The following is a 25,126-nucleotide window of genomic DNA, read 5'->3' as shown; positions in this document are numbered from 1 at the left end:
TTAGTAGATCCACAATGAAACCAGGAACTAAAGAAACAGACTGCCAAGTGGCAGTTGGATTAGTTAATAGAGATGTTATTGGCAACCTCAGCAAGATTAAAGGAAAAGGGTAGGGTCGGGTGGGGCAGATGAATAGAGGGGAGTAGGAAGTACAGTCCTCAAGAAATGGGATAGAGAAGGGAGACAGGAGATAGTAAATTAGATTGCAGAGCAGTAATAAGATACAGCAAATAAATAATACTCATGTATTTGAAGTTGTTGATATTTTGTTTCTTCTGTGTTCTAAGACAAGAAAGGATTAAACTTGTAGAAAATTAGACAACAAATATAAAACATCTAGCATAGAGTATGGCTTACAGTAAGCAATCTCTGTAATAGTCACTCCCTTCTTTTGCTTTTCAATGTAAAAATGAAGGAGCTAGCAGAGAAAGGGATGATGAAGAGAAAGGTAACACACAGAACCCACACCAGAAAAGTAAATGCAGGAAATGGGCATGAGCAATCTTTCTGGGGTGATGGAAACATTCTAAAATTGGATTGCACGGATGGTTGTGCAACTCTGTAAATTTCCTAAAAGTTCTTAAAAAAAATTTTTTTTTTAAGAAGTAAATGTAGGATTAAAAATAGGGAAGGAAAACTTCAAATGTTTGTGAAAGCATTCTTCCTAGGTTCACTGGTGCTGCCCCATGAAAGTGTGAAGTGAAGCAGGATGGGGCAGGAAGCACCCTGAAGAGGAGAACAAAGGACTCACCTCTCATTTTCTTTAATGCCTGTTGACACTGCCAAAAAGAGGAATTCCAGAGGTGATAATTTACAGGGACTATCCATGTCAGCCCAGGGATAATTTAGTGCCCTTCCCCACACTAGCTGTATCTCTCACATGCACTCATTAAACTCATAACTGTGCTACTCAGGGGAAGCCAGTAACAAAACAATATCCAGCAGAAGGTGGTGGGATGAGATGCTCACACATCTCTTTTAATTTCTATAAAGTGCATCGTGATGTCTCCTCTTTCATTCCAGATTTGTCATTTGAATCTTCTCTCTTATTTTTTTCTTGGTCTCCCTAATTCAAGGTTTGTTAACTTTGTTGATCTTCCCAAAGAATCAACCTTGATTTCATCGATTTCTTGTTCTGTGCTTTATTATGTCCTTCTTGTTGCTTGCTGTGGGTGTAGTTTGCTCTTCTCTTTCTAGTTTCTTAAGGTGGAAAGCTAGGTTATTGATTTGAGAAAGTTCTTCTTTATTATAGGCATTTTCATCTATCAATTTCCCTCTCAGCACTGCTTTAGCTATATCCCATAAGGTTTGTTATGATGTTTTTATCACATACCTTCCTCAGCTCCTGTGCCTTGCATTTTACTCCAGATCTCTATAAAGCACCATGTAGCAGCATTCCTTGGTTTTCTTTTCTTTTTTTTGTATTTTAAAATATCTAGACATTGATATTTATAAGATCATTACTTTTCTAGAATTGATTCTTGCCTTTCTTCATTTCTAGGATATCTTTGCTTTCTTTTACTTTTTCTGTTTTATGTTCACTTACTGTTTTTTTTTTCCTCTTTGAATGCTAGTGATTATTTTGCAACAGCATGGAGAAATAGCAGTGAAGAATAAGCAGGAAATAAGAGGCAGTCACTAAAATGTAGAGAGAGAGAGAAAGATAGAGAAAGTTAGGTACTTATTAAAGATTAATGGTATCTTAAAGAAAATAATTGTTAAAGCATAATGAAATGTAGCTATCAGTTTTAGTTATTCCTAATCATACAAGCATAAAATTGATAGCCTTTCTACAATTTTTCTTCTATATTTTGTAAAAACAGTATGAGACTGACTCACCTTGGGAAGATAGGATCAAGGGATGATTTAATCAGTGGGGTTTATGGATACCTAAAGAGCTATTATGATGAAAACATGGGTTGTTTATTTTCCATCTGAGATGACCCATGCAAATGGATAGATAAGAATTCTTGAATCTATTGTTCAAAAGAAAAATAGATGACTAAAAAATAAAACAAACAGCTATTTGCCCTGAAAAATCTTGGGCTTAACTTGCTTGGTCAAGAAACCTATTAAACAACTTTCTAAGACTTCCAGCTCAATGAAGCAATAATATTATATTGGCAACAAACAGTCCCTAGACGGTCAAGGGCTTAAGAAAGCTGACCACAACCCTAGAATCCTCAGAAGAAAGAAGGTTGCCAGGAACCTTGATGAGATCGAGACTTGAAAGAACTTCTATGTATCCAGAGTGAATGGATAAGAGTTGGTGCCCTATGGATTGGGTCTGTCCATTAGTTTAGTTCTGGCAGGGATAATGGTAGAGCTCTACGGGGGGCAAGCAGAGCTCACCAGAGTGCAAGAGTCATCTGGAACACAGGAATTTAGCTTGCTGTTTTGAAGATTTCTGAAATCCTTATATGCAACATAACATTATGGTAGTCCAGTTGAGATGGGGGCACACTCTAGAGTTTGGGGAAAATTAAGAAAGATGCCCATGGGCCGGGCACAGTGGCTTATGCCTGTAATCCTAGCAATCTAGGAGGCCAAGGCAGGTGGATTGCTCGAGGTCAGGAGTTCAAAACCAGCCTGAGCAAAAGCGAGACCTGTCTCTACTATAAATAGAAAGAAATTAATTGGCCAACTAACATATATAGAAAAAATTAGCCAGGCATGGTGGCACATGCCTGTAGTCCCAGCTACTTTGGAGGCTGAGGCAGGAGGATTGCTTGAGCCCAGGAGTTTGAGGTTGCTGTGAGCTAGGCTAACGCCATGGCACTCTAGCCTGGGCAACAAAGTGAGACTCTGTCTAAAAAAAAAAAAGAAAAAGAAAAATGCCCATGAATCTTGGAATCTTGGAGGAAAAGAGCTATTCCTTCTTGGTTTGAGATATGTAAGTAAGATGTTCAGGATTTGGGGGCTATGTCATATCATAGAGGAGAAAGAGGAAAATGAGGAGTGAGGAGACACTTAAGCACTTAAGGAAAGACTCAAATACTTATTGAATCACAGCAGAGAAGTATGTCAGAGGGAAGAGAACCAGCGACAGATTAAGACCATTGAAGGAGCAATCTGTTTGTAGCTGGGCCAGAGGGCCATGTCTAAGTATCTGAGCATCACTAGGAAAATGCAAAGAAAACAAAGACACAGTTAAGAATCCTAGAGCCAGGATAAATACAGGCATGGCCATTTCTATTTATGGTTTAAGTTACCCTTTTTACTCCATTCATTATCATTTTTGTGGACTCATTTCCTAATGTTCATGAGAGAAAACAAACTCCTTTTAGATCAAGATTGCTCAATCTCAGCTCTATTAATATTTCAGGCTAGATAACTCTTCCTTACAGCTGTTCTGTGCACTATAGGATCTTTAGCAGCAGCATCCTTGAGCCACTAGATGTCAGTTTCACTCCCCTAGCCCAGTTGTGACAATCAAAAACTACATCCAGATGCTGCTAAGTATCCCCAGTCCTGGGATGGGGTGGTGGCAGGAAGAAAGGTGGCAGAATTGCCACTGATTGGGAACTACTTTAGATATGCTATTTCAAATAATAATTATTTCAGACTAATTAGGACTATTTGATACCATGAAACTCAGTAAAGAAAGAAAAAGAAGAAACCTACATGGAATTAATCACATTCTGTCTTCTATAGACACCAAAAGTTTCAGGTGAACTTTGAAATCACTCCCATTAGTTTATATCCAGGTAGGTTAAAAAAAAGAAGAAGAAGAAGAAGATTCAAAAAGCAACATAATATTTGGCTTTAAGAAATTCTTCTAAAGTATGTTTCTTTTAAACTAGGTAACATTTTTTTTTTTTTTTTTTTTTTTGAGACAGAGTCTCACTTTGTTGCCCAGGCTAGAGTGAGTGCCATGGCGGCAGCCTAGCTCACAGCAACCTCAGACTCCTGGGCTCAAGCGATCCTACTGCCTCAGCCTCCCGAGTAGCTGGGACTACAGGCATGCGCCACCATGCCCGGCTAATTTTTTCTGTATGTATTAGTTGGCCAATTAATTTTCTTTCTATTTATAGTAGAGACGGGGTCTCGCTCTTGTTCAGGCTGGTTTTGAACTCCTGACCTTGAGCAATCCACCCGCCTCGGCCTCCCAGAGTGTTAGGATTACAGGCGTGAGCCACCGCGCCCGGCCTAGGTAACATTTTTTATTTAACAAAATTAGCAGAAGTTTCCATTTCTCACAATGTATCACAATCTGGTAAGTTAAATATGATTAAACAGTGTTATTATTTAATATAAAAGTTTTCGTAAAATCAGCAAGCAGAGGAAAAATTAGTACATATCCAATATACACATATGAAATGAATTTCTGGCAAAACTTCAGTTTCATACCCTATCTTCTATACCAATTATAGAATCTATACATAGAGACATGTATTTATTAATAAAATACTACCTCTATTGGTTGAACAAAATATAAATAAAAACTAGAAGGGACTTTTGTCATACATTGAAAAAGTAAGATCAATGAGTTCCATGCCATTGCTAACAGAGCTCGATACTCTCATGGAGGGAGTTTGATGTGGCCTGTGTTGTCACTGTACTGTTCCTTTAACTCCAGACAAGACCAACAACACAAGATCTTGCCCTCACCTGATTTATCTGTAGAATCTTCAAATTCCACAAGGAAAGAGTACCCGTTATTCCAGACATGGAGGCAGGTGGTCGGGTCATAAGAGATGGTGAGCGGTTTTAAGCCAGGATCATAAACACTGTCTCTCCACCGGATGTTGATGGGCGACTGTCGATCACCTGCCGGAGCCAGGTCCACGCTCTCCCAGAGTGGATGCACTAGGAGAAAGCAGGTCGGGGATATTATCAAGACCATCCACTATCTAGCATCACGCATGAGGCAACCCCACTTCTGGAGAACCTGTCGAGGCTAATGGAAACTTGAGTTCTTAGGACTTAGCCATTGTGATGGTTAATTTTACATCCTATTGCTCTGTCTCCCTGGAGAATCCTGAATAATATTAGCTGCTTAGGGCCTTAATCAAGTGACTAAAGCAGAGGATAAAGGCAGGTCAGAGAGCACCTTCCAGAGGAACAGCACTCTGCCATCCGTAAAAACCAACACATCTCAGTCTGCCTACCAAGTTCACCTAAATCAAGTGCAATCAATCCTATGATAACAGTAAAACACATAGAGATCAGTGCCATGTGGAAATACGGTATTCACAAATGAATCTCTTTTCTTCTCTGATAATTTCCTGAGTCTCAACCCCAAAAGCAGCTTTAAATACAAAGACAAAGTAATTTGGTTTTCAATGACAGACTTATTTTCAATAAAGAAAATAGGGAAGAATTTTTGGAAAGCAAACTTTCAGTCACATATTGTCCGTTTTTAATGGTTGGCTAGTAGATAAGAAAGGCTTGTGTAGCCTGCATCCTGTAAAATGCTCACCCCACACAAATGTGCATGCTGAGTTCACCTCTTATGTAAGCAAACTCTGAAGACCAGGCAGCCGTCCTGCAAAACCCGGGTAGAATATCAGCATTGCCAAGGTCCCTGCAGTTCACAGTGTGTCAGGTAAATGTGGACATTGTCTATTAATGTGTACACATATAGTCTGTCCCACACAGGCACTGATGACATTGCTGATGCTGATTTTCTTCTACAGAGTCAAGTGCTGGGTCTTTGTAGCAAGTCCCCGACAAATATCAGCAGACTTTCTGATAACACAGATGGGCCCGTTGAGACATCCATGTGTGATGAACAGAACCCCATATATCAGTTTGGGGTCATCCAGTTCTTTCTTTTTTTAAACATATATATATATACATATTTTTGAAACAGAGTCTCACTCGGTTGCCCTGGCTAGAGTGCCATGGCGTTAGCACAGCTCACAGCAATCTCAAATTCCTGGGCTCAAGCAACCTTCTGCCTCAGCCTCCCGAGTAGCTGGGACTACAGGCATGCATCACCATGCCCAGCTAATTTTTCTATATATTTTAGTTGGCCAATTAATTTCTTTCTATTTATAGTAGAGACGGGATCTCGCTCTTGCTCAGGCTGGTCTCGAACTCCTGAGCTCAAGTGATCCTCCCGCCTCGGCCTCCCAGAGTGCTAGGATTACAGGCATGAGCCACCTTGCCCAGCTGGTCCAGTTCTTGAGTACCACGGATGGGTAGAATCAAGATCAAAAACCAAAACTAGGAGAAACGTGAATCGAGAGAAATCAATACCAACAACCCTCTGCATCTTGGCCCCCAGCTAAAAATAAGTCTAAGGATTTGACTAAGGTGGCTGTCTCATTACCCAGTCAAATCTCCCACGTATGGCAGGGTCATCTTCCTATTTATATAAAAAAACAGAAACCTGCCTCTGTTTTACTCTGACAGAGGAGACATTACTCTTCCTTTGGTCGTTGCCCAAAGCTGGAAGTCAAAATCTTAGCCTTGGTGTTGTTTTGTTTTGTTTGCAAAAGTGCCCCAGCAATATAGACATAGATCCCTCCTGAGAGTGTCCAGATCACTGAGTCTCAACAGAAGGAGGGACTCAGCCCCCAAAAACGTTTGGCAACGTCTGGAGACATTTTTGGATGGCAAAACTTGGGGAGGATGCTGCTGACATCTAGTGGATAGAGGCTAGGAATGCTGCTAAACATCCTACCATGCAGAGGACAAGCCCCCAACCATAAAGAATTATCTGGCCCAAAATGCCAATAATGCCAAAGTTGAGAAATCTGGGTCTGGAGATAAAAGGTGTATGCAAAAATCACATATTTTTTTTCTAGTTTTTCATATGATGCAGTACTCTCATCTTGGGAGAGGTCTCAACCCCATGTTTGGGGTTTTTTTTTTTTTCCTTAAGTACTAAAGAACTTGTGACGGACAAGAACTTTAAGAACAAGAACTTTCTGTTTTAGAAATCTAAGATGGAAAATGCCTATGAAGTAGCACAATATTGTCATATTATAATCTGATTAGAATGCAACTTCCTTATGGGCAGGAGCCACGTCTTCCTCCTTTTTTGTTGCCCCGTGGTGTCTTATTAAATACATGCCCTTTGACTATTGATTATCCAACTGGCATTTTTGGGAGGGAAACTATATTTTATCCAAATTGCATTAATTTTTAAACTTCTATAAAACCCTAGAATGGCCGTCATTCAGTTTCAAAGATTCCTGACACAGACAGACACACACGTTCTCCTCTGAGATACTCAGACTATGGGTGATCATTTGAGAATTCACACTCTTCAAAGCCAATTAATGAGGGTCTCCTGTGAAGAGCAGGGAAGAGCTGGAATGATGGTCAGGTCCCGAAAGACTATGCCCTCATGCCCTCGGCCAGCCTTAATTGTCCCCCTCTTCATTCAGGAAATGGAAAGTCTCAACTCTCACATTCATGCAAACACCAGCCCAAGAAAAATGGGCCTATGTGGGCTGTCCGGAAAGTAGCCAGTCATGTAGCCATTCTCGTTATATTAACAATGGCTGCCTACTTTCCGGACAGCCCTGTATTCCTTCCATTACTCTTGAACTCCTGACCTCAAGTAATCCTCCCGCCTCAGCCTTCCAGAATGCTAGGATTACAGGCGTAAGCCACCATGCCCGGCCCCTTCCATTATTCTTTTATGACCATAATGCTACTTTCAATTTATGCCCTTCAATTTACAAGTTCAGCTTCCAGAAGGTTCCCCCCCCCCACTCCTTTATTAACGCAGACCATCCAACCTCCCATGGCGGGGGTAGGGGGTGATCAGTGTTGGTCACTGTTCTCTTAGAGAAGCCAGTTTTTTCCCAAAGACTTGTTTTGCTAAAGATAAACTCACACTTGTTTTGTTTTGCTCTCCCCTTTTCTTCCTCCATTTAATCAAAAAACAGATTAAAATAATTTCTCATAATTGCTCATATTTTCCCTCGAAAATAGGAAGCCGAGTAAGTGTTCTGCCTAACAGAGGCTTCATTTTGAGGTTTTTCTTGTACAGGGAAAATGAAATAAATGAAGATAGTGATGGTACCAACCATGGTTTAGGTGAGCGAAGTCACATTGCCATTAAGAAGCTGTCAGTAATCACTACTGATGAGCAACAAAAGTCCTTTAGGGAGATTCTCTGTTGAAAACAAGCTTGGTTTTAGTTCTTATTTATATGAGTAGTCTTAGGTTTGATTTCTTTTGTGTTTTAGCACTGTCTTACTCTGGTTAGGCTTTATCATAGATTAGGTGGCTTATACACAAAGAGAAATTCATTTCTGACAGTTCTGGAGTGAGTCTGGGAAGTCCAAGATTAAGGCAACATCAGATTTGGTGTCTGGCAAGGGCCAGCTTTCTGGTTCGCATTCAGGCTTGTTCTGTCTTCACATGGTGGGAAGTGCGAGGGAGCTCTCTGGGGTCTCTTTTATTAATATATTGGAAACTAATCCTATTCTTGAGGGCTCTGCCCTTATGACCTAATCACCTCTTAAAAGCCCCACCTCTTTAATACCACATCAACTTGGGGGTTAGGATTTCAACATGAATTTTAGGGGAACATAAAACATTCAGTCCATTGCCGCCACCTATTTCTCCAGCCTTGAGTGTCATTTCAGCTCTTGAAACGTGGAAAGCTCATTCCTACCTTAGCCCCTTTGTTCCTGTTCCTCCTACTCCACGAAAATCAGTTCCCCTCATTCAGCTCAGGGCTGGCTCCCATTATCTTTAGGTCTTGGGCTGAACTGCCACCTCCTCAGCAAAATTTTCTCTGGCTATTCTCTTATGATCCCCTTGTATTATAATTTTTTAATCACAGCACTCTGATTTTTTTCCTTCATAACATTTATTACATGAGTATAGCTCTAATTACATGCATATGTGCTTAATTATCGCCCCCCCCCCACAAGCCAGCTGGCTTTCAATCACTATTGTGAATGGAATGAGTATGATAAAAAGGGCCTCGCTGGGAAGGTTTGTGCTATGGTGTGAATGTATGTGTCTCCCCAAAATTCATATGTTGAAATCCTAACCCCCAAGGTGACGGTATTAAGAGGTAAGGCCTTTGGGGGATGAATTAGGTCATGAAGCTGGAGCCCTCATGAAGGGGATTAGTTCCCTTATAAAAGAGGCTTGAGAAGGCTCCCCAGCTCCTTTTGCCATGTGAGGATGCAGGAACAAGGCACCATCTTTGAAGCAAAAAGCTGAATCTCCCAGCACCTTGATTTTGAACTTCCCAGCCTCCAGAACTCCAAGCGATACATTTTTGTTGTTTATAAATTACCTATAGCAGCCTGAATGGATTAAGACAGTTTGCTTCTCCTTTTCCTTTATGTCCTATTATCCCACTGATCACAGGGTTTTTTTCTTTAAGAATCGTTCAGGTTTATCTCTTTCTCACCTTGCCCATGATTGCCAGCCTAGTTCAGGCCCCTACACCCCAGACTTCATACAAAGCCTCTTGTGGCTTTTCCTCCTCTCTCACTCCCCTCTACTGCTGAATTCTACCACCAAGCAGTTCTCCTAAATTATCACCTTCGTCTTGTTGCTCCTGTGCTAAAGATTGTACATCAAGTTGTAACTTCTGTGCCCAAGTGCCCAATTTTCCTATTAGAGCCCACCTCACTTATCTAATCCCACTTCTCATCCTTCTCAAATTTTGGTCTTCCCACGCTGCTTTTCTTGGCTTGCTACTTTTCTTACAATTGCCCACTCACACAGACTTATCCCCATTTTTGTTTGTGCTTGAATGCCATGGTTCTCCTATCACTTATGGACATCTTTTCCAGCTCAAGTCTTATCTGATGACATTTTCTCCACCCACTCTGATCTTTGCTTTCTCTGAACTCACACTGAATTCACTTTCACACCATTTAGCACTCTACCATTCCTCATGTAGTGTGTATTTGCTTCATCTGCTCAGAGGGCCTGTGTCAACTCCAAGTCCACACAGCCTGTGTCCTACATATTTTCTAAAGCTTCCAGGGCTAAATGTGGTACCAGGCACAGAGGGGACACTAAAAAACCAAACAGGTTGCCACCAAGGCTCTCTACCCTTACCTCACACTCACTGTCGGAGCAACATTAATATTAAAACAAAAATCATAAGACTGACCAGACTCTTTGTGACAATAAAATATTGAATTATTAACAAGACCTAAGGCCACAGAAAACAAAGGTTAAATCACGTCTACACGCTGCCAATTTGCTTAACAGATCACTTGAGTCTGTATAGTGTGACTTGTCTCTAATTAACAGACTTTCTTTTTTTTTTTTTTTTTTTTGAGACAGAGTCTCGGTTTGTTGTCCAGGCTAGAGTGAGTGCCGTGGCGTCAGCCTAGCTCACAGCAACCTCAAACTCCTGGGCTCGAGCGATCCTTCTGCCTCAGCCTCCCGAGTAGCTGGGACTACAGGCATGCGCCACCATGCCCGGCTAATTTTTTTTTTTTTATATATATATCAGTTGGCCAATTAATTTCTTTCTATTTATAGTAGAGACGGGGTCTCGCTCTTGCTCAGGCTGGTTTTGAACTCCTGACCTTGAGCAATCCGCCCGCCTCGGCCTCCCAAGAGCTAGGATTACAGGCGTGAGCCACCGCGCCCGGCCTAACAGACTTTCTTAACTTAAAACATTCTGAGCCTTTAGACAAAGCTTTACTTCTTTAACCAATTACAAATCAAAAAAATCTTTCAATCCTCCTATAGCATATAAGCCCTTGCTTTGAAATGTCCTGCCTTTTTGGGCCAAACCTTCCACATATTGATTTATGATTTTACCTATAATTCCTGTCTCCATAAATATATAAAACCAAACTATAATCTGGCCACCTCCCACATATTTTCTCAAGACCCGTTGAGACTATATCCCTGGGCCATGGTCACTCATGTTCGACTTAAAATAAACCTCTTTAAATTATTTTACAGAATTTAGATTTTTTTTCCATTATCACAGGCTTTATTTGTATTGGTCAAAATTAATTTGAAAAATAATAGAATAACTTTCTAACACAGTTCAGTTAGAACATAGATTGATGCTTTCAAATAGAAATTTCTCTGATGATGGACATTACTATATTGATGTCCAGTATAGTAAGTGGTAGGCACATGTGGCTATAAAATGTTAATGAATTTAAATTTACATGTAAATATCCACATGGAGCCAGTGGCTACATTTTATACATTGCCATTCTAGTACCAGTTATCCTAAAAGGTTTTTCTTCCTTCTAAAAGTAGGAAGATCATGAACATTAAGAATCATTGGAATAACAAATCTGTACCATTTCCATTCTAGATGATATTCCTTACATTTCATTAAATTAAGAATTAATAGGCCAGGTGTGGTGGCTCACGCCTGGAATCCTAGCACTCTGGGAGGCTGAGGCAGGTGGATTGCTCAAGCTCAGGAGTTCGAAACCAGCCTGAGCAAGAGCGAGACCCCATCACTACTAAAAATAGAAAGAAATTAATTGGCCAACTAAAAATATATAGAAAAAATTAGCCAGGCACTGAGCCTATAATGATGACAAAGATGATGATGATGATGATGATGAAAACAACCGTCTTGGTAGAAGTAGCTGGCAATACTGAGTCCACTGTGTGGCAGGCACTAGCTAAGGACTTTGCATATTAACTTTTCTTTTTTTGTTTTCTTTTTTGGTGGTCATGGGGTGGTGTTGAAACAAAGTCTTGCTCTGGTGCCCAGGCTAGAGTGCAGTGGTGTCATCATAGCTCACAGTAACCTCAAACTCCTGGGCTCAAGTGATCCTCCTGCCTCAGCCTCCTGAGTAGCTGGGACTATAGGCATGTGCCACCCTCAGCTAACAAGTTATCTTTTCTAACTCTTAAGAATCTCAGGTCATTCTTGGTCACAAGTGCACTGGGCCCTCTGCTGGGGTAATGAGCTGCCAGAAATGGTGAATATTGTCTTTATAATTGATCAGATGAGAGTCCAAGATATAGGAATAGGATATGTTCAATGGCCCAGGGCAGGAGAGACCATAATATTCTCCTCGATGAAAGCAGGTCAGGAGGACAGTGTAATATGCCAGAAGCAAAATCAAATGGTAACTGTCACCTGTTTTTCCTAGTAACTGAGGAACAAGAACATGTCTTATGATGAGGGAAATTCATTAACTGAAGCTTCAGCCTTCACAAGCCACTATTGTTTGTTTTATTGTCAGCACTACAATAAGCAGCAAAACTATCCTAATAACATAAGAATATTGGATGTTGAATTTCAACTTTCGGTTTAAAAAAGCAAAACTTTAGTAACTAGATAGATATGACTAATATTTTCCAGTTTAAATCTTAGACCGCAAAGTGCCAGTGTTCAGAACAAGCCAGTCCTGGTAGGATGTGGGCATGCGTGTAGGAAGTCACACCCAGCAACCAGAAATTTATTATGCCTCTGGCCAGTTTATTTTAATAACAACACAGTCAATGTTGAAGGAAACAAAATAAATTTACAATAAAAATATATTTATAGAGCAGTTTCAAGCCCTTGGATGTAGCTAGATTAGCATTACTAATTTATAAGCATTCCATTCTTACCCATTTTATTATGTGCATATGGGATCAAAGACAGTTAACACAAAAAGTGGAGAAACACAGACCTTAAATAGCCCCACATTTGAAAACTCTCTGTCAATGTCTTTTAAATAATAGAAAACATGAAAGATTCCTCTTTAATGATATACTTGGCCACTTCATCACTCCATAAACTCAAACTTATCTCTCCATAAATACACACATTATCCTCTCAGAGAAAGTTATTCTCACAGCTCATAAGGCATATATAATCCCAGGTTGGGGAGCCAATGACACCACAGCTATAAATCCTTAACACACATGATTGTTATAAAGCCAAGAAGCCTTTCGTTCTCTTTAAGGAAGTGGTATACTCACAGGTTCGGTTCCGGGTTTTGTAAGTGCAAGTATAAAGGCTGCAGGGCCTTACTGGCACGGACCTCGGAATCTGGAACTTTCTCCACAGCAGTTTGTATGGAGCTGCTTGAAGAATGACCCTCAGGCTGTTCATCACCATCTTTAGCTTGAAATCTTGATCAGTCCCCAAATAACTTGCAGGAACCTAATAACCTAGAGGGAAGAGGGCAGAGGAGGAAAAGCTGTGAACAATAGAAAGTTAAGATCTTGGGGAAACCTCTAAGTAGGACAACATTCAGACTCATAGTACACACCCTGAGGTGGGGGAGGGCGAACAGGAGTCAATAGTTTATTCACTCTTGTTCCCTAAACTCATTGGTCCCCTCGGTGGAGGGAAGGGAGGATCCTGCCCACTGACTCATGTGCTCTGCCTTTTTCTCAGGGTTGGCAAATACTACAGGTCCAGAGAAAAGATTCTCTTTAGCCACAGGAATGAAAAACCTGTTTACTGTACAGTTTCTTAAAATTACAAAGACATTTGCTCCCTGAATTCCCAACTAGTTATCCAGCATGGTACTCACATGTAGGAAGAAGCCCAAGATTAAAGCTGCCTCCAGGCGGCCCGAATAAAAACAATCATCTGTGTCTGGATTGCTTAAAAAGAACGCAAGATGCATCCTGCCAAAATAGTCCTGGGTGGTTTTGAAATCTAAGCTTAAATATAATCTGTGATTCTTTGCCAATAACACTAAAACCGGCAGAGGCCCTCGTTGAATATGGGCAAAATGGACAACATTAATTAATCCTGAACTCTCTTTCTACCTCTCACATATTCACAGTGAAAGTCTCTTCTGAGAGTGAGGCGATGATTTCAAGGTATTCACTACGGTGTTCTGAAATACTGTAATACTAACTTTGAACACTTCCCCCCACTTCCTCCTCCCCCTCAATTGCTTCATCCACTTTCCCTGAAAACTCCCATCCCTGTACCAAGTGAACAAACACATTCTGAAATGAAAAAAAAAAACCAAAACACTTTTTTTTCTTGATTACACATTCATTCCACTATAGATTTTGAAATGTGTAGTGTGAGTACTTTAGATGCATTCAGGCAGCTGTTGGGGACACTGTTTGAGCAATTGTGACTGAGGGGTGGGTGCCAGGCCATGTGCCCTGGCCCTGCTGAGGTCTCAGCCTCATGTCCATTTGCGCTCCTGCCTGCCCGCCGGCCACGTGAACTTTACTTCTTCCAACTGCTGCTTCCCTCTCGCCTGTGCAGATGTGCTTCCTTCCCAGGGCCCCTCTCCCTCCATCCATCTGGGTCTGGTGAATTCCCACCCTCTCTCCAGGTGACTGACTCCTGCCTCACTTCCTCAAAGCTCCCCTGACCATGTGCTCAATAGGTCAGCCCAGCACCCTCTTCCTGGCCACAGTGCTTATCACAGTGGAATTAAATACCTGGCAGGAATGTCCTTCCTGACACTATCCTCCCCAGCATCTAAGCCCCACGGAGGCAGGGACCATACCTGTCCCTATCAGAGCTGCATCTATAAGGGACACAGCACCTGGCTCACAATGGGTGTCTGGGGAGTACTAGTCGAATGACCTCAGTAGGCTCCCTGGGTGACAAAAAAGATATTGATCTAATTTCAAGAACCCAGAACTGTGCTGTGACTGCCAGAATGTTCTGGAAATGTACTAAGGGCCTTTCCTTTTCTTAAATGCCACCATCACCCATTTGTAGGGTTGTTTATACTTTCAAAACACTTTTCAATGCTTATCCTTTAAGAAGAGGGTCTCATATCCACACCTATAAGATCTGAAAAGACCATCAAAGTTCTGCCTGTTCTAAAAGAGGAACCTGCCCAAATACGAGCCTCCCATAGTCTCATAGGGCTGGGACTCTGCCAGGAAGCATTTTCATTTCAACATTTATTGTTATTTCCAGTACTCCAGGAACTGTATTGGGTGCTGTGGTGCAAAGGTGACCAAGAGCATAAAAGGGAGTGAAGTCCTGTTACATGTTATAATGTGAATGGGCCTTGAAAACATGATGCTTAGTGAAATGAAGCCAGACACAAAAGTCACATAGTATATGATTCCATTCACATGAAATACTCAGAATAGGGAAATCTACAGAGACAGAAGGCAGATTTGTGGTTGCTAGGTGTTAAGAGAAGGGGAAAATGGGAAGTGACTCCTTACTGGATGCAAGGTTTCTTTTTGGGTGATGAAAAAGTTTTGGAACTAGATGGAAGTGGTGGTTGCACAACATTGTAATGTTGTAAATGCCACTGAATTGTACACTTCACAAAGGTTAATTTTACATTATGTGAATTTTACTTCAGCAAACCAGTTCAAAGTAGGGCATTCCGGTATGACTCTGAGCAGTATGGCCATGCTCACAGAAAGGGGAGGGGAGCCAAAAGGCACACAAAAGAGAAATTGAGGGGCACAAAAGACACATTTGTGAAAGCTGATTATACAGATTGGGTTATTCTTGTCATACTCAAATAAATCAGAGTCAAGGGGTGGGGAAAAGTACTCGAGCACTCGGAACACATAGCACTTGCTCCAAGAACTTTTTCACAAGCCTGGTTGCTGAAACTGCCTGCTGTAACCTGAAACCAGTTTTTCTAATAGCTACTGAAACAACCTGCTGCGATTCTGAGACTAGTTTTACCCACCGCCATCACACACCATCAGAGCTTGCAAGCTCCCCAAAACTTTACTAGTGCCAGTGAACTTTCTTTCAAAGCAATGCATATCACTTCACCTTTATATAAAACCTCCAACCTTGTCTTTGTTCTTGGGGCATACCGAAGACCACCTAGTCTGTGTGTATGCCCTGAACTGCAATTCTTACTTCCCAAATAAAACGTTAAATTTAGATTCTTCTCTACATTTTCATTTTGACTTTGATACAGTTCACTTACAGACCTGAACTTTATTTCTTCATACCATCTTTCTGACAAGACTGTAAGATACAACACCCACATCATGATCCCAGTGATGCTGAGCCAAGAGGCAACATTGCACTTTCATCCTACCCTCTCTGTGCATATCCTGCTAGTAATTGGCCATGAACTAGCTCCTCTCCTCTGCTGCTGCTGTCCTTGGCCCTGCTCTGTCTGAGTTGGAGGGGAGAAGGCAGGTGAAAAGAGAGAAAAATCACACCTGACAAGCCATGTCCAATGAAAGCAGGAAGCAGAATTATTTCCTGTCACTACTCTTCAAGAAACCATGGAGGGCTCCAGGCAGAGTTATCAACAAACCATCTGCCCAGACAAGTATTGTGGCATGTAGCACTTTGCTAATGCGTCACTTTGCAAATATACACAATGAACTGAAATCACAATAAAGGGGACTGGCACGGCCGGGCGTGGTGGCTCATGCCTGTAATCCTAGCACTCTGGGAGGCCGAGGTGGGCGGATTGCTCAAGGTCAGGAGTTCGAAACCAGCCTGAGCAAGAGCGAGACCCCCATCTCTACTATAAATAGAAAGAAATTAATTGGCCAACTAATATATATAGAAAAAATTAGCTGGGCATGGCACATGCCTGTAGTCCTAGCTACTCGGGAGGCTGAGGCAGGAGGATTGCTTGAGCCCAGGAGATTGAGGTTGCTGTGAGCTAGGCTGACACCACGGCACTCACTCTAGCCTGGGCAACAAAGTGAGACTCTGTCTCAAAAAAAAAAAAAAAAAGGGGAACTGGCAGGAAGTTAGTGATTACCATGGAGGCTTCTCACCTGTAGGCCTGACTCCCTACCTGGGGTTTTTTAGGCTAGTGACACCTGAAGTCATCTGCATTGCCCAAAGGTGTTTGAAATTCTCAAACCAAAGTTAAAATCAGTTTTGTTTATAGTTTTGTGTGTTTGCGTATATACATTTTTAAAGGGAGCTTGTACTCAAAATGTATCTTATTTAAGATATGTAAGTTTGACTCAATTTCAAACATAGACTAGTAAACTTTCAAGGGATGATCTTGGTAGTGCCTTGAGCCAAATAATAGCACCTTGTTTTCCAATGTCTTTCTTAACTGAATTAACTGAGCAGGCTTATAGAATAATAGACCATCAACGACCTCAATTCAGAATCTGAATCTGCTTGGTTTTTCTTAACTTTTTATTATGAAAAAACTTTAAATTTCTACAAATACAGTGAGAAAACTATCATAAACCACCTATGTATCCAACATTTATTTTCAATAATTGTCTATTCATGGTCAATCATGTTTTATTTCTACTGTTCTCCCCCACCCCGCCACTTTTCCTCCCCTGATTTTTTTGAAGCAAACTCCAGACATCCTATCAATTTAATCATGATTCTATTTTTCATAGAAAAAATAGTCTACTAATTTATAGTTTTTTCTCCATAAAAATTATCTGTACTAAATAGCCTTTGGTGATAGTGCATTACAGAAAATGAAAACTATCAATTTTTCAAAATTAAGAAAATAGCAAAAAAGCCCAGTAACCCAATAAACTTTCTTAGTATTAACCAAACCTTTAACATAAACACTTAAATACTTCTCTCTTGATAGGTCCACCCTCATCTTAGATGAGAGCTCAGATTAGGAACTTTATGTTCTTTCTAATTTGGAAGACCACATTCAGCATAAAACTGCATAATTTATAATTGCAGTTCAACAGAATAAAAGGATCATGTGAACTGAAACGTTTAAGATTAAAGCTTAATGTACACCCTTAAATTTATGCAAGAATCTAGAACCTGAGGAGCAGGAAAAATAGTTGTTCAGGAACACCACAGAAGAAATTAACTCTGTGACTTCAAATGGTGCAGGCTACAACAAAACTCTCTAAAAAAGCTGATAAGTGTTATATACATGCAAGTTATTATCACTCAAATCGAGTTTGCTATAATGCTACCCATGATATAAATGCAAAAAAACCTAAGAAAACAGAAAATAGTTTTAGATGACTTTTAATATCATTTTTTCTTTTTTAAAAGCCAATAGCTTCAAACAATTGCAACTAATCAGCATTCCCTCTGATAAAACTGATTTGAGCTGAAATGAAATTTTAAAAACTGCTAAGTGATGTGGGGACACTTTGCCGTAACTGGTGTTTCCTTTCCACTGGCTTCCATTCCTGAATTGAAGCAATAGTGCATGATTATCTCATGTCAAGCACTTGCTTGTGTAAAGATGAAAAAGTCATGCTCTTTCCCCATTCCCACAAGCTCAAAATCTACAAGGAAAAACTATTTAAACAAATCCCTTTCTCTCTCTCTTCTTGTTACCTTTTTAAAATTGTGGTAAAATACACTTAATAGTTACCATTTTAACCAATTGTAAGCATACCAATTCGGTGGCATTAAATATAGTCATAGTGTTGTGTAACTGTCATCACTGTCTATACCTAAAACTTTCCATCCTCCCCAGTATAAACTCTGTACTCATTAAACAACTCCTCCATCCCCCAGGCCCTCGTAACCTCTCCTCTATTTTATGTCTCTGTGCATTTGCCTATTCTAGGTACCTCATGTAAATGGAATCATACAATATTTGTCCTTCTGTGGCTGGCTTATTTTACATAGCATAATTAAACAGATATTTCTTAATCAAAGCCGGATGCGAGGACAGCCTTGATTTAGTGATGAGAGTATATGGGGCAGAGGCTCTAAGTTTCAGGAAGGGGTGATATCTGACCCATGTGTCACAGGAGAGAGACAATTTCAACAGGGGGGCAGAGGCAGAGGGATGGATGGGGAAACTTCAGAGATGATGAGCATGTGGGGGGGCGATGATTAGGCCTTAAGCTCAGAGAGTACAATTGGGGTGGAAATGGGCAGAATCTTAGGTTTACTCAATTAACAGTTCCAGTGTCAGGGGGATGTGGGCAAACAAGTGGAAAAGGCCTCCTTTCTTGCTCACAATCTAGTTCAAAGAGAGACTTACTAATTTTCAGGAAGATGCTGCCAAGTACAATGTACACTCAACAGAAAGGATGTGCTGGCTTGGCCTTCAAAGGGAAGGTTGTGATAAGACAAGGCAAGGGTATACCCACCAGCCAGGAAAGTTGTACCAACAGATGAGTAGACATGCACACAGCCAGAGGACAGGGTCCTGCACAAAAGGCTATATGGGGTTCTGAGGCCTGTTAGCATGGCACCCAGAGAAGTCTGGGAAGTGACCCTAGGCTTTGCTCCACAGAGAGCCATCAGGAAAGCACTGAGGTTAGACACGTTGGGCCTGACTGTCAGGGCCATGGCCATGCCTTAGGGACTACCTACACTCTGCAGTCATACTGTGCATAACACAGAGAGAGGCTGGCGGCCAATAACACCTTGCCTGGAGGAAGTTTCTTCCGTATACAGCCGGATTGGCACTCTAGGCCTAAGGATCAGGAGGTCTCCAGAGGGCCTGACTTTACCCTCACCCTCTTGGTCACTGTCCTCCACAAAGCCCATCACTCAGTGGTGGACTGTCTGCAGTGGTCCAGAAGTCTGAACCTCTGTCTGTCCCCCAGAATGTTGCTGATCTCACTGGAGGGGACCCCGACTCTGAAGATTTGGTGGTCCTTAGACAAACAAACAAAAAAAATCCCAAACCTACTTTTTATAGAGATGGGGTCTTACTATGTAGCCCAGGATGGTTTTGAACTCCTGACCTCAAGCAATCCTCCCACCTCAGCATCCCGAATAGCTGGGACTACAAGGCATCAGCTGCAGTGCTGGCTCAAACCTATTTTTTGAAACAAAGCCAAGAGTATGTCTGAACTTCCAAGTCTGCTATTAATATTTGTCAGTGCACATGCCCAGTGGAAGGTGGCGCTGGATGAGGATTTTTTTTTTTTTTTGAGAGAGAGTCTCACTTTGTTGCCCAGGCTAGAGTGAGTGCTGTGGCATCAGCCTAGCTCACAGCAACCTCAAACCCCTGGGCTCAAGTGATCCTCCTGCCTCTGCCTCCCAAGTAGCTGGGACTACAGGCATGTGCCACCATGCCTGGCTAATTTTTTCTTTATATATTTTTAGTTGGTCAATTAATTTCTTTCTATTTTTTAGTAGAGACGGGGTCTCGCTCAGGGTGGTTTCGAACTCCTGACCTCGAGCAATCCTCCCGCCTCAGCCTCCCAGAGTGCTAGGATTACAGGCGTGAGCCACCACGCCCAGCTTGGATGAGGATTTGAGATTAATTTTGGGAATATGAATTTCCAAGAGACTAGAAGGCTTTCAGCTATTATTCCATGTGTGTAAGAAGCACTGATGGTTTCTGATGACTGACAGCAGAGCCCAGGATGGATGGGAATGGGCAAAGAATGAAGGCAGGGAAGTCAAGGAGAAGGTGATTCCTTCAACCACTCTTCATTCAATCCATCACTCTTTTATTCTTTCTTTCATTAGGATATTAATTGAAGGCCGGGCACTGTGGCTCACGCCTGTAATCCTAGCTCTTGGGAGGCCGAGGCGGGCGGATTGCTCAAGGTCAGGAGTTCAAAACCAGCCTGAGCGAGACCCCGTCTCTACTATAAATAGAAAGAAATTAATTGGCCAACTGATATATATATAAAAAATTAGCCGGGCATGGTGGCGCATGCCTGTAGTCCCAGCTACCCGGGAGGCTGAGGCAGAAGGATCACTCGAGCCCAGGAGTTTGAGGTTGCTGTGAGCTAGGCTGACGCCACGGCACTCACTCTAGCCTGGGCAACAAAGAGAGACTCTGTCTCAAAAAAAAAAAAAAAAAAAAAAAAAAGGATATTAATTGAACATCTGTTAAATACCAGATACTATTCTAGGCTCACTGGGGAACAGAACAAAGTCTCTACCCTTGTGGAGCTTACATTCTAGTAGTGGGATACAGATAATAAACAACAAATACAATAAATAAGTCAGGTGTAGAGATAATTAGAATATGTCCAGAGAAAATTAGAGGAGGATAAGGTGAATTTGGAGTGCCACTGGAGAGAGGGTATCGTATTTTGAAATATATTGCTCAGGGGATGCCTCATCGAGAAGGTGAAATTTGAGCAAAGGATTGAAGGAGGTAGGGAATTAGTTACATGGCTATCTAGAGGAAGGGCGTTCCAGGTGGGGGAACTGCCTGGCCAAAGACTCTGAAGTGGGAGCATGTCTGGTACATTCAAGGGATAATAAGGAAGCCAATATGTCAGAAGTGGAGTGAACCGGGTGGAAGGGAGTAGCAGATGAAGTCCAGGGGTAATGAGTACCAGATCAAGTAGACTTCTAGGCTATTATAAGAGTTCTTTCCCTAAGTCAGAGTTTCTCAAACTTGGCACTATTGACATTTTGGACCAGATGATTCTTGGCTGTTGGGGAGCTGTCCTGTGCACTGCAGGATGTTTAGCAGCACTCCTACTGGCTGGCATCTATAAGATGCCAGTTGCACCCTATATAAGAGCCGTGATAACAAAAAATGTCTCCAGACATTGCTAGTGGTCCTCTGAGGGAGAAGTGGGAGGGTTGCCCCAGGTTGAGAACCACTGCTTAAGGTGCAATGGGGAAACAATGGGGATTTTTGAGCAGAGGATAACAATCTGATTTATATATTTAAATGATCACTCAACTTGTCCTATTGAAAAATCACCTTGAGGAGTATAGAGGGGTTGGGACGGGAAAGAAGTAGGCAGATCCTTCAGGATAATCCAGGGACTTGAACTAAGGATGTCACAGAGAAGGTGGTAAGAAGTGGTTGGATTTGGATATCTTGGAGATACATCCAGTAAGAAGTAAAAGGAGTTAAGGATTACTGGAAGATTCTTAGCCTAAGAAATGAGATGACTAGAGTTACCATGAACTGAGATAGGGGTGGGTAAAACAGGTTTTTAGGTAGGAAATCAGTAGCTCAGTTTTGGCCATCTGGGATTTGAAATGAAATCCAATAATCTAAGTGAGAGAATATGAATCACTGACCTGGGCAGGGACAGTAGAGATGGACAGGGTATTTTGTCTTCAAGAAATAGCCATTTTTTAAAAGAGATTCGATTTTAAAAAAAGTAGGGTTTGGCACTCAACTAAAGGAGTAAAAAAGAAGAAGTAGAAGAAGGCCTCATGATTTTATGGTTGGAGTGATACTGGTGGTGGAATGAGGATGAATCCCTAAAGAGAAACAGAACCTGAAAGGGGAAAGATGGCGGTCTTACTGCTAATCATATTGGATGTGAGGTGCCAATGGGACAATCCAGAGAAACCATCTAGGAGAAAAAGGTGGAAATGTAGCTCCGGTGCTCACATACAGTCAGGAAGCTACAGACAGAAGGAAAATCCCCTCCCCCCAGGAGTTACAGGTATATGGAGGGAGGCTGACCAAAAGGAGCAATTAGGATGCCAAGAGACAGAGAAGGAACAGTGAAAGGCAATCAAGGAAGGAAGGAGCATGGAAGGTGAGGTGAGGAGGGTTCCAGGAAAAATTAGAATAAACGGAAACTCACTTTAGTTAATGTTAGGCTATGCTGTCTCTAACAATACATGAGGTTATTTATGCTCAGGCCTAAGGCCAATTCCCTCTGTTAAATTAAAAGTAATAATTTGTTAACAGTTGGTTATTTAAGCTTACTGAATTGACAAAATCCAAGTTTGTGAAACCAAAAATAATGTTTAACCATCAAACGCAGCACACAATGATGAACTACTACATTTACTGTATTTCCTGGGTAATCTGTCCATACTTAAGTTTTCCATAGAGATGGGTCCATGAGCTCCATGGGACAAAGCAGAGCTTTCTGTGCTATATGTCCCTTGCCCTCACTGATTATTTATGTATATCCTTGGATTTTACTAACATGCCCCTTATCTGCTCTTTTGTAGACTTAGAAATGTGTGGAAAAAGAAAAGATTCTGAGAAAACCCTTAATGAATCATTCATAAAGCACATATTTATTAAATGACAAGCAGTTTGAACCCTGCCTGATTAAGCCATTTATATTTATGTGAAATAGACAGAAAAAAAAATGTACTTAGACCAAAGGTTACAATTACATTGAAAAAAATTCTTTGATTCTCCACAGATTGACCCTTTGTTTTCTCTGATTTCAAAAGGAAACAAGACTTTTGCAATTCCCTGAAATCTAAATTAGAGGTTAGGTTGCCATATCTTGACTGAGAAAGCTTAGCTTCCTCCTCTCACCCAATTCTTCCCTGGGAGCATGATCCCAATCTGAGGTAGCCAAAGGTTTCAAAATTTATTTCAAATAACTGCTCTGTGTGCTGCAACTAATCGCCCAGTGTGGCCAATGAGTTGAAATGCATTTTCTTCTTTCCACCAGATTTCCAAAATATTCATATTCATTCATTCCCTCACAATTCACTCAACTTTTACTTCCTTCCAACTGTGAGTGGTTGCAGCCTTTTGCCTGGCTCCAAGGAGAACAGGGCAGGTATGTACAGGCACAAAGAATGGTGCCCTGGGTGTTTTAGGTCTTTCAGGTACTGAGGTAAGAAAAATAAATAACTGAGTAAAAGTGGAAAGTCCTGGAAAGCTGAAAGATTTTCCATTTCCAACATATCTGAGAATAGTGGTCACTTTAAGAGATGTGCAGGGACAGCTCAGCGGTAGGGTAGGCAGCTTCTCTAGCCAGAGAAAATGGGGCTTCTCCTCTCCATATTCCAGCAAGGATTTTTTTTTTTTTGGAGACAGAGCTCTTTCGGTTGCCCGGGCTAGAGTGCTGTGGTGTCAGTCTAGCTCACAACAACCTCAAACTCCTGGGCACTCCTTCTGCCTTAGCCTCCCAGAGTAGCTGGGACTACAGGCATGCACCACCATGCGCGGCTAATTTTTTCTATATATTTTTAGTTGTCAAGCTAATTTCTTTCTACTTTTAGTAGAGACGGGGTGGGGGGCGTGTCCTACATTCTTGGTTAGGTTGGTCTTGAACTCTTGACCTAGAGCGATCCTCCCGCCTCGGCCTCCCGGAGTGCTAGGTGTGAGCCACCCGCACCTGGCCTCCAGCAAGGCTTTTAAACAGCTGAGTGGAGATGGGCCAGATTACCAGTAAAGGAAGAGGGAAGCAGAAAGCAATGTAGTTTTCAGTGGCTGAGAGAACAAGTTCTAGCTAAGGGAAGGTGTAACATTAACTCCCCCTATTTCTCAAACTTTCCCAGTGAAAATACACGGGAGGGGAGGGCACTGACATTAACATTAACGAGTTGCCACCAGTCTCAGGGCTAGAAGCATTTAACAATAAATGCCACGAAGAATCACAGCCATCCACATTGGAGGCTCCTCCCCTCCAGCTTTAGGACAGAGCACTAAACAAGAATGCCAGGAGAAGGAATTGCGAAGTGAAGGCTCACATTTGTCCACAAGGCACAGCTATGATGCGGATCCCCAGCCCTGCGAGTGGCTGTGAGTCTGTCCACAGCCCCCGGCATAGTTGGGGGTGGGGTGGGGAGAATATAATGTAGATCCGAGGGAGTTCCAGTTTACTGCGCCTCGGTTTCTGGAACTACAACCTTAGGTTTGTGGCCCTTATCCCCGTCTCCAGCTATTTCACAGCAGGCTGGATTTTCTTGAGTTATTTAGATTCAACCAAGCCTGCCAAGGAACTGCCCTCCCGTCTGAAACTGTCCGAAACAGCTGTTCTCCCCTCAAGTGCAAAGAACCCTAAAGGAGATGCATCCGTCTAATGACTCCCATAGTGGAGGAACAGGGGTGAGAGGGGAAGCCAATTGGGGCCCCACCCAGTCCTCCTGGGCGCCCCGCGGGGACCCAGGCAGTACTCGCAGGACTAACAGCTAGCTGTCCGGGCTCCAGGACCCGGAGCGGCGAGTCTTGGGAAGACCCGGACTCTCTAGGTCGGCCCACGCCTGCTGTCGCCCCCACCCCATTCGGCCGCTGGTCCTTACCTGAGAGTTTCCCCAGATCAGAGAGCAGCCGCTAGCTCGCGTCCCGGGACCCGCTGCCCACGCGCCCGGCCATCGTAGCCCCGCCCCTTCACGCCCCGCACCACAGCCCAGACCACGCCCTCGTTTCAGGCCACGCCCCCACCTGACATCCGCGCCCCAGCTGCGTCCGTACGTACCGCCCTGGTCACGCCCCACAGCCCCGCGCCAGCCTCTGCCCTCCACTCTGGCCACACCCCTTTCGCCACAGCCACGCCCCTTCCATCCAGGCCTCGCCCCTTTCTCCGTCCTAGCCACGCCTTTGCGCTCCGCCTCAGCTCCCCTCCTCCCCCCTGGGCCACACCTCAGAGCTCCGCTGTGGTCCCGCCGCCACCCCTTCCCTGGTCCAACCCCCTCTTTGTCGCCGCGCCCGCAGCTGGTGGCATTTGTGGAGTGAAATCAGACTGCAGGCTTAAGAGCCTCATCTAAAAATTACTTTCCTCAGGATTC

At 42.5% G+C, this 25,126-nt stretch overlaps 1 protein-coding gene across 3 annotated transcripts in view; it reads right to left on the bottom strand.

Moving 5' to 3' along the window:
- Positions 1-24,746, bottom strand: part of CA5B (carbonic anhydrase 5B) — a 41,290-nt gene extending 16,544 nt beyond the window's left edge. Inside the window, exons 1-3 of one of the 3 annotated variants that reach the window (XM_012784756.3) lie at positions 24,641-24,746; positions 12,838-13,029; positions 4,612-4,809 (exon numbers count right to left, since the gene is read on the bottom strand). In XM_012784756.3, the coding sequence (XP_012640210.1) occupies positions 4,612-4,809; positions 12,838-12,976 (337 nt within the window). In that variant the 5' untranslated portion in view covers positions 12,977-13,029; positions 24,641-24,746. Of the gene's footprint in view, positions 1-4,611; positions 4,810-12,837; positions 13,030-13,130; positions 13,262-13,397; positions 13,685-24,640 lie in introns of those variants that run through there. The other 2 variants (XM_012784757.3, XM_075999556.1) reach the window with 2 other exon arrangements.
- Positions 24,747-25,126: the final 380 nt, after the last annotated feature.

Source organism: Microcebus murinus, chromosome X (assembly GCF_040939455.1).
Source record: "Microcebus murinus isolate Inina chromosome X, M.murinus_Inina_mat1.0, whole genome shotgun sequence".
In the NCBI taxonomy this organism is placed as follows: Eukaryota; Metazoa; Chordata; class Mammalia; order Primates; family Cheirogaleidae; genus Microcebus; species Microcebus murinus.
This window is presented reverse-complemented; position numbering and strand designations above follow the sequence as displayed.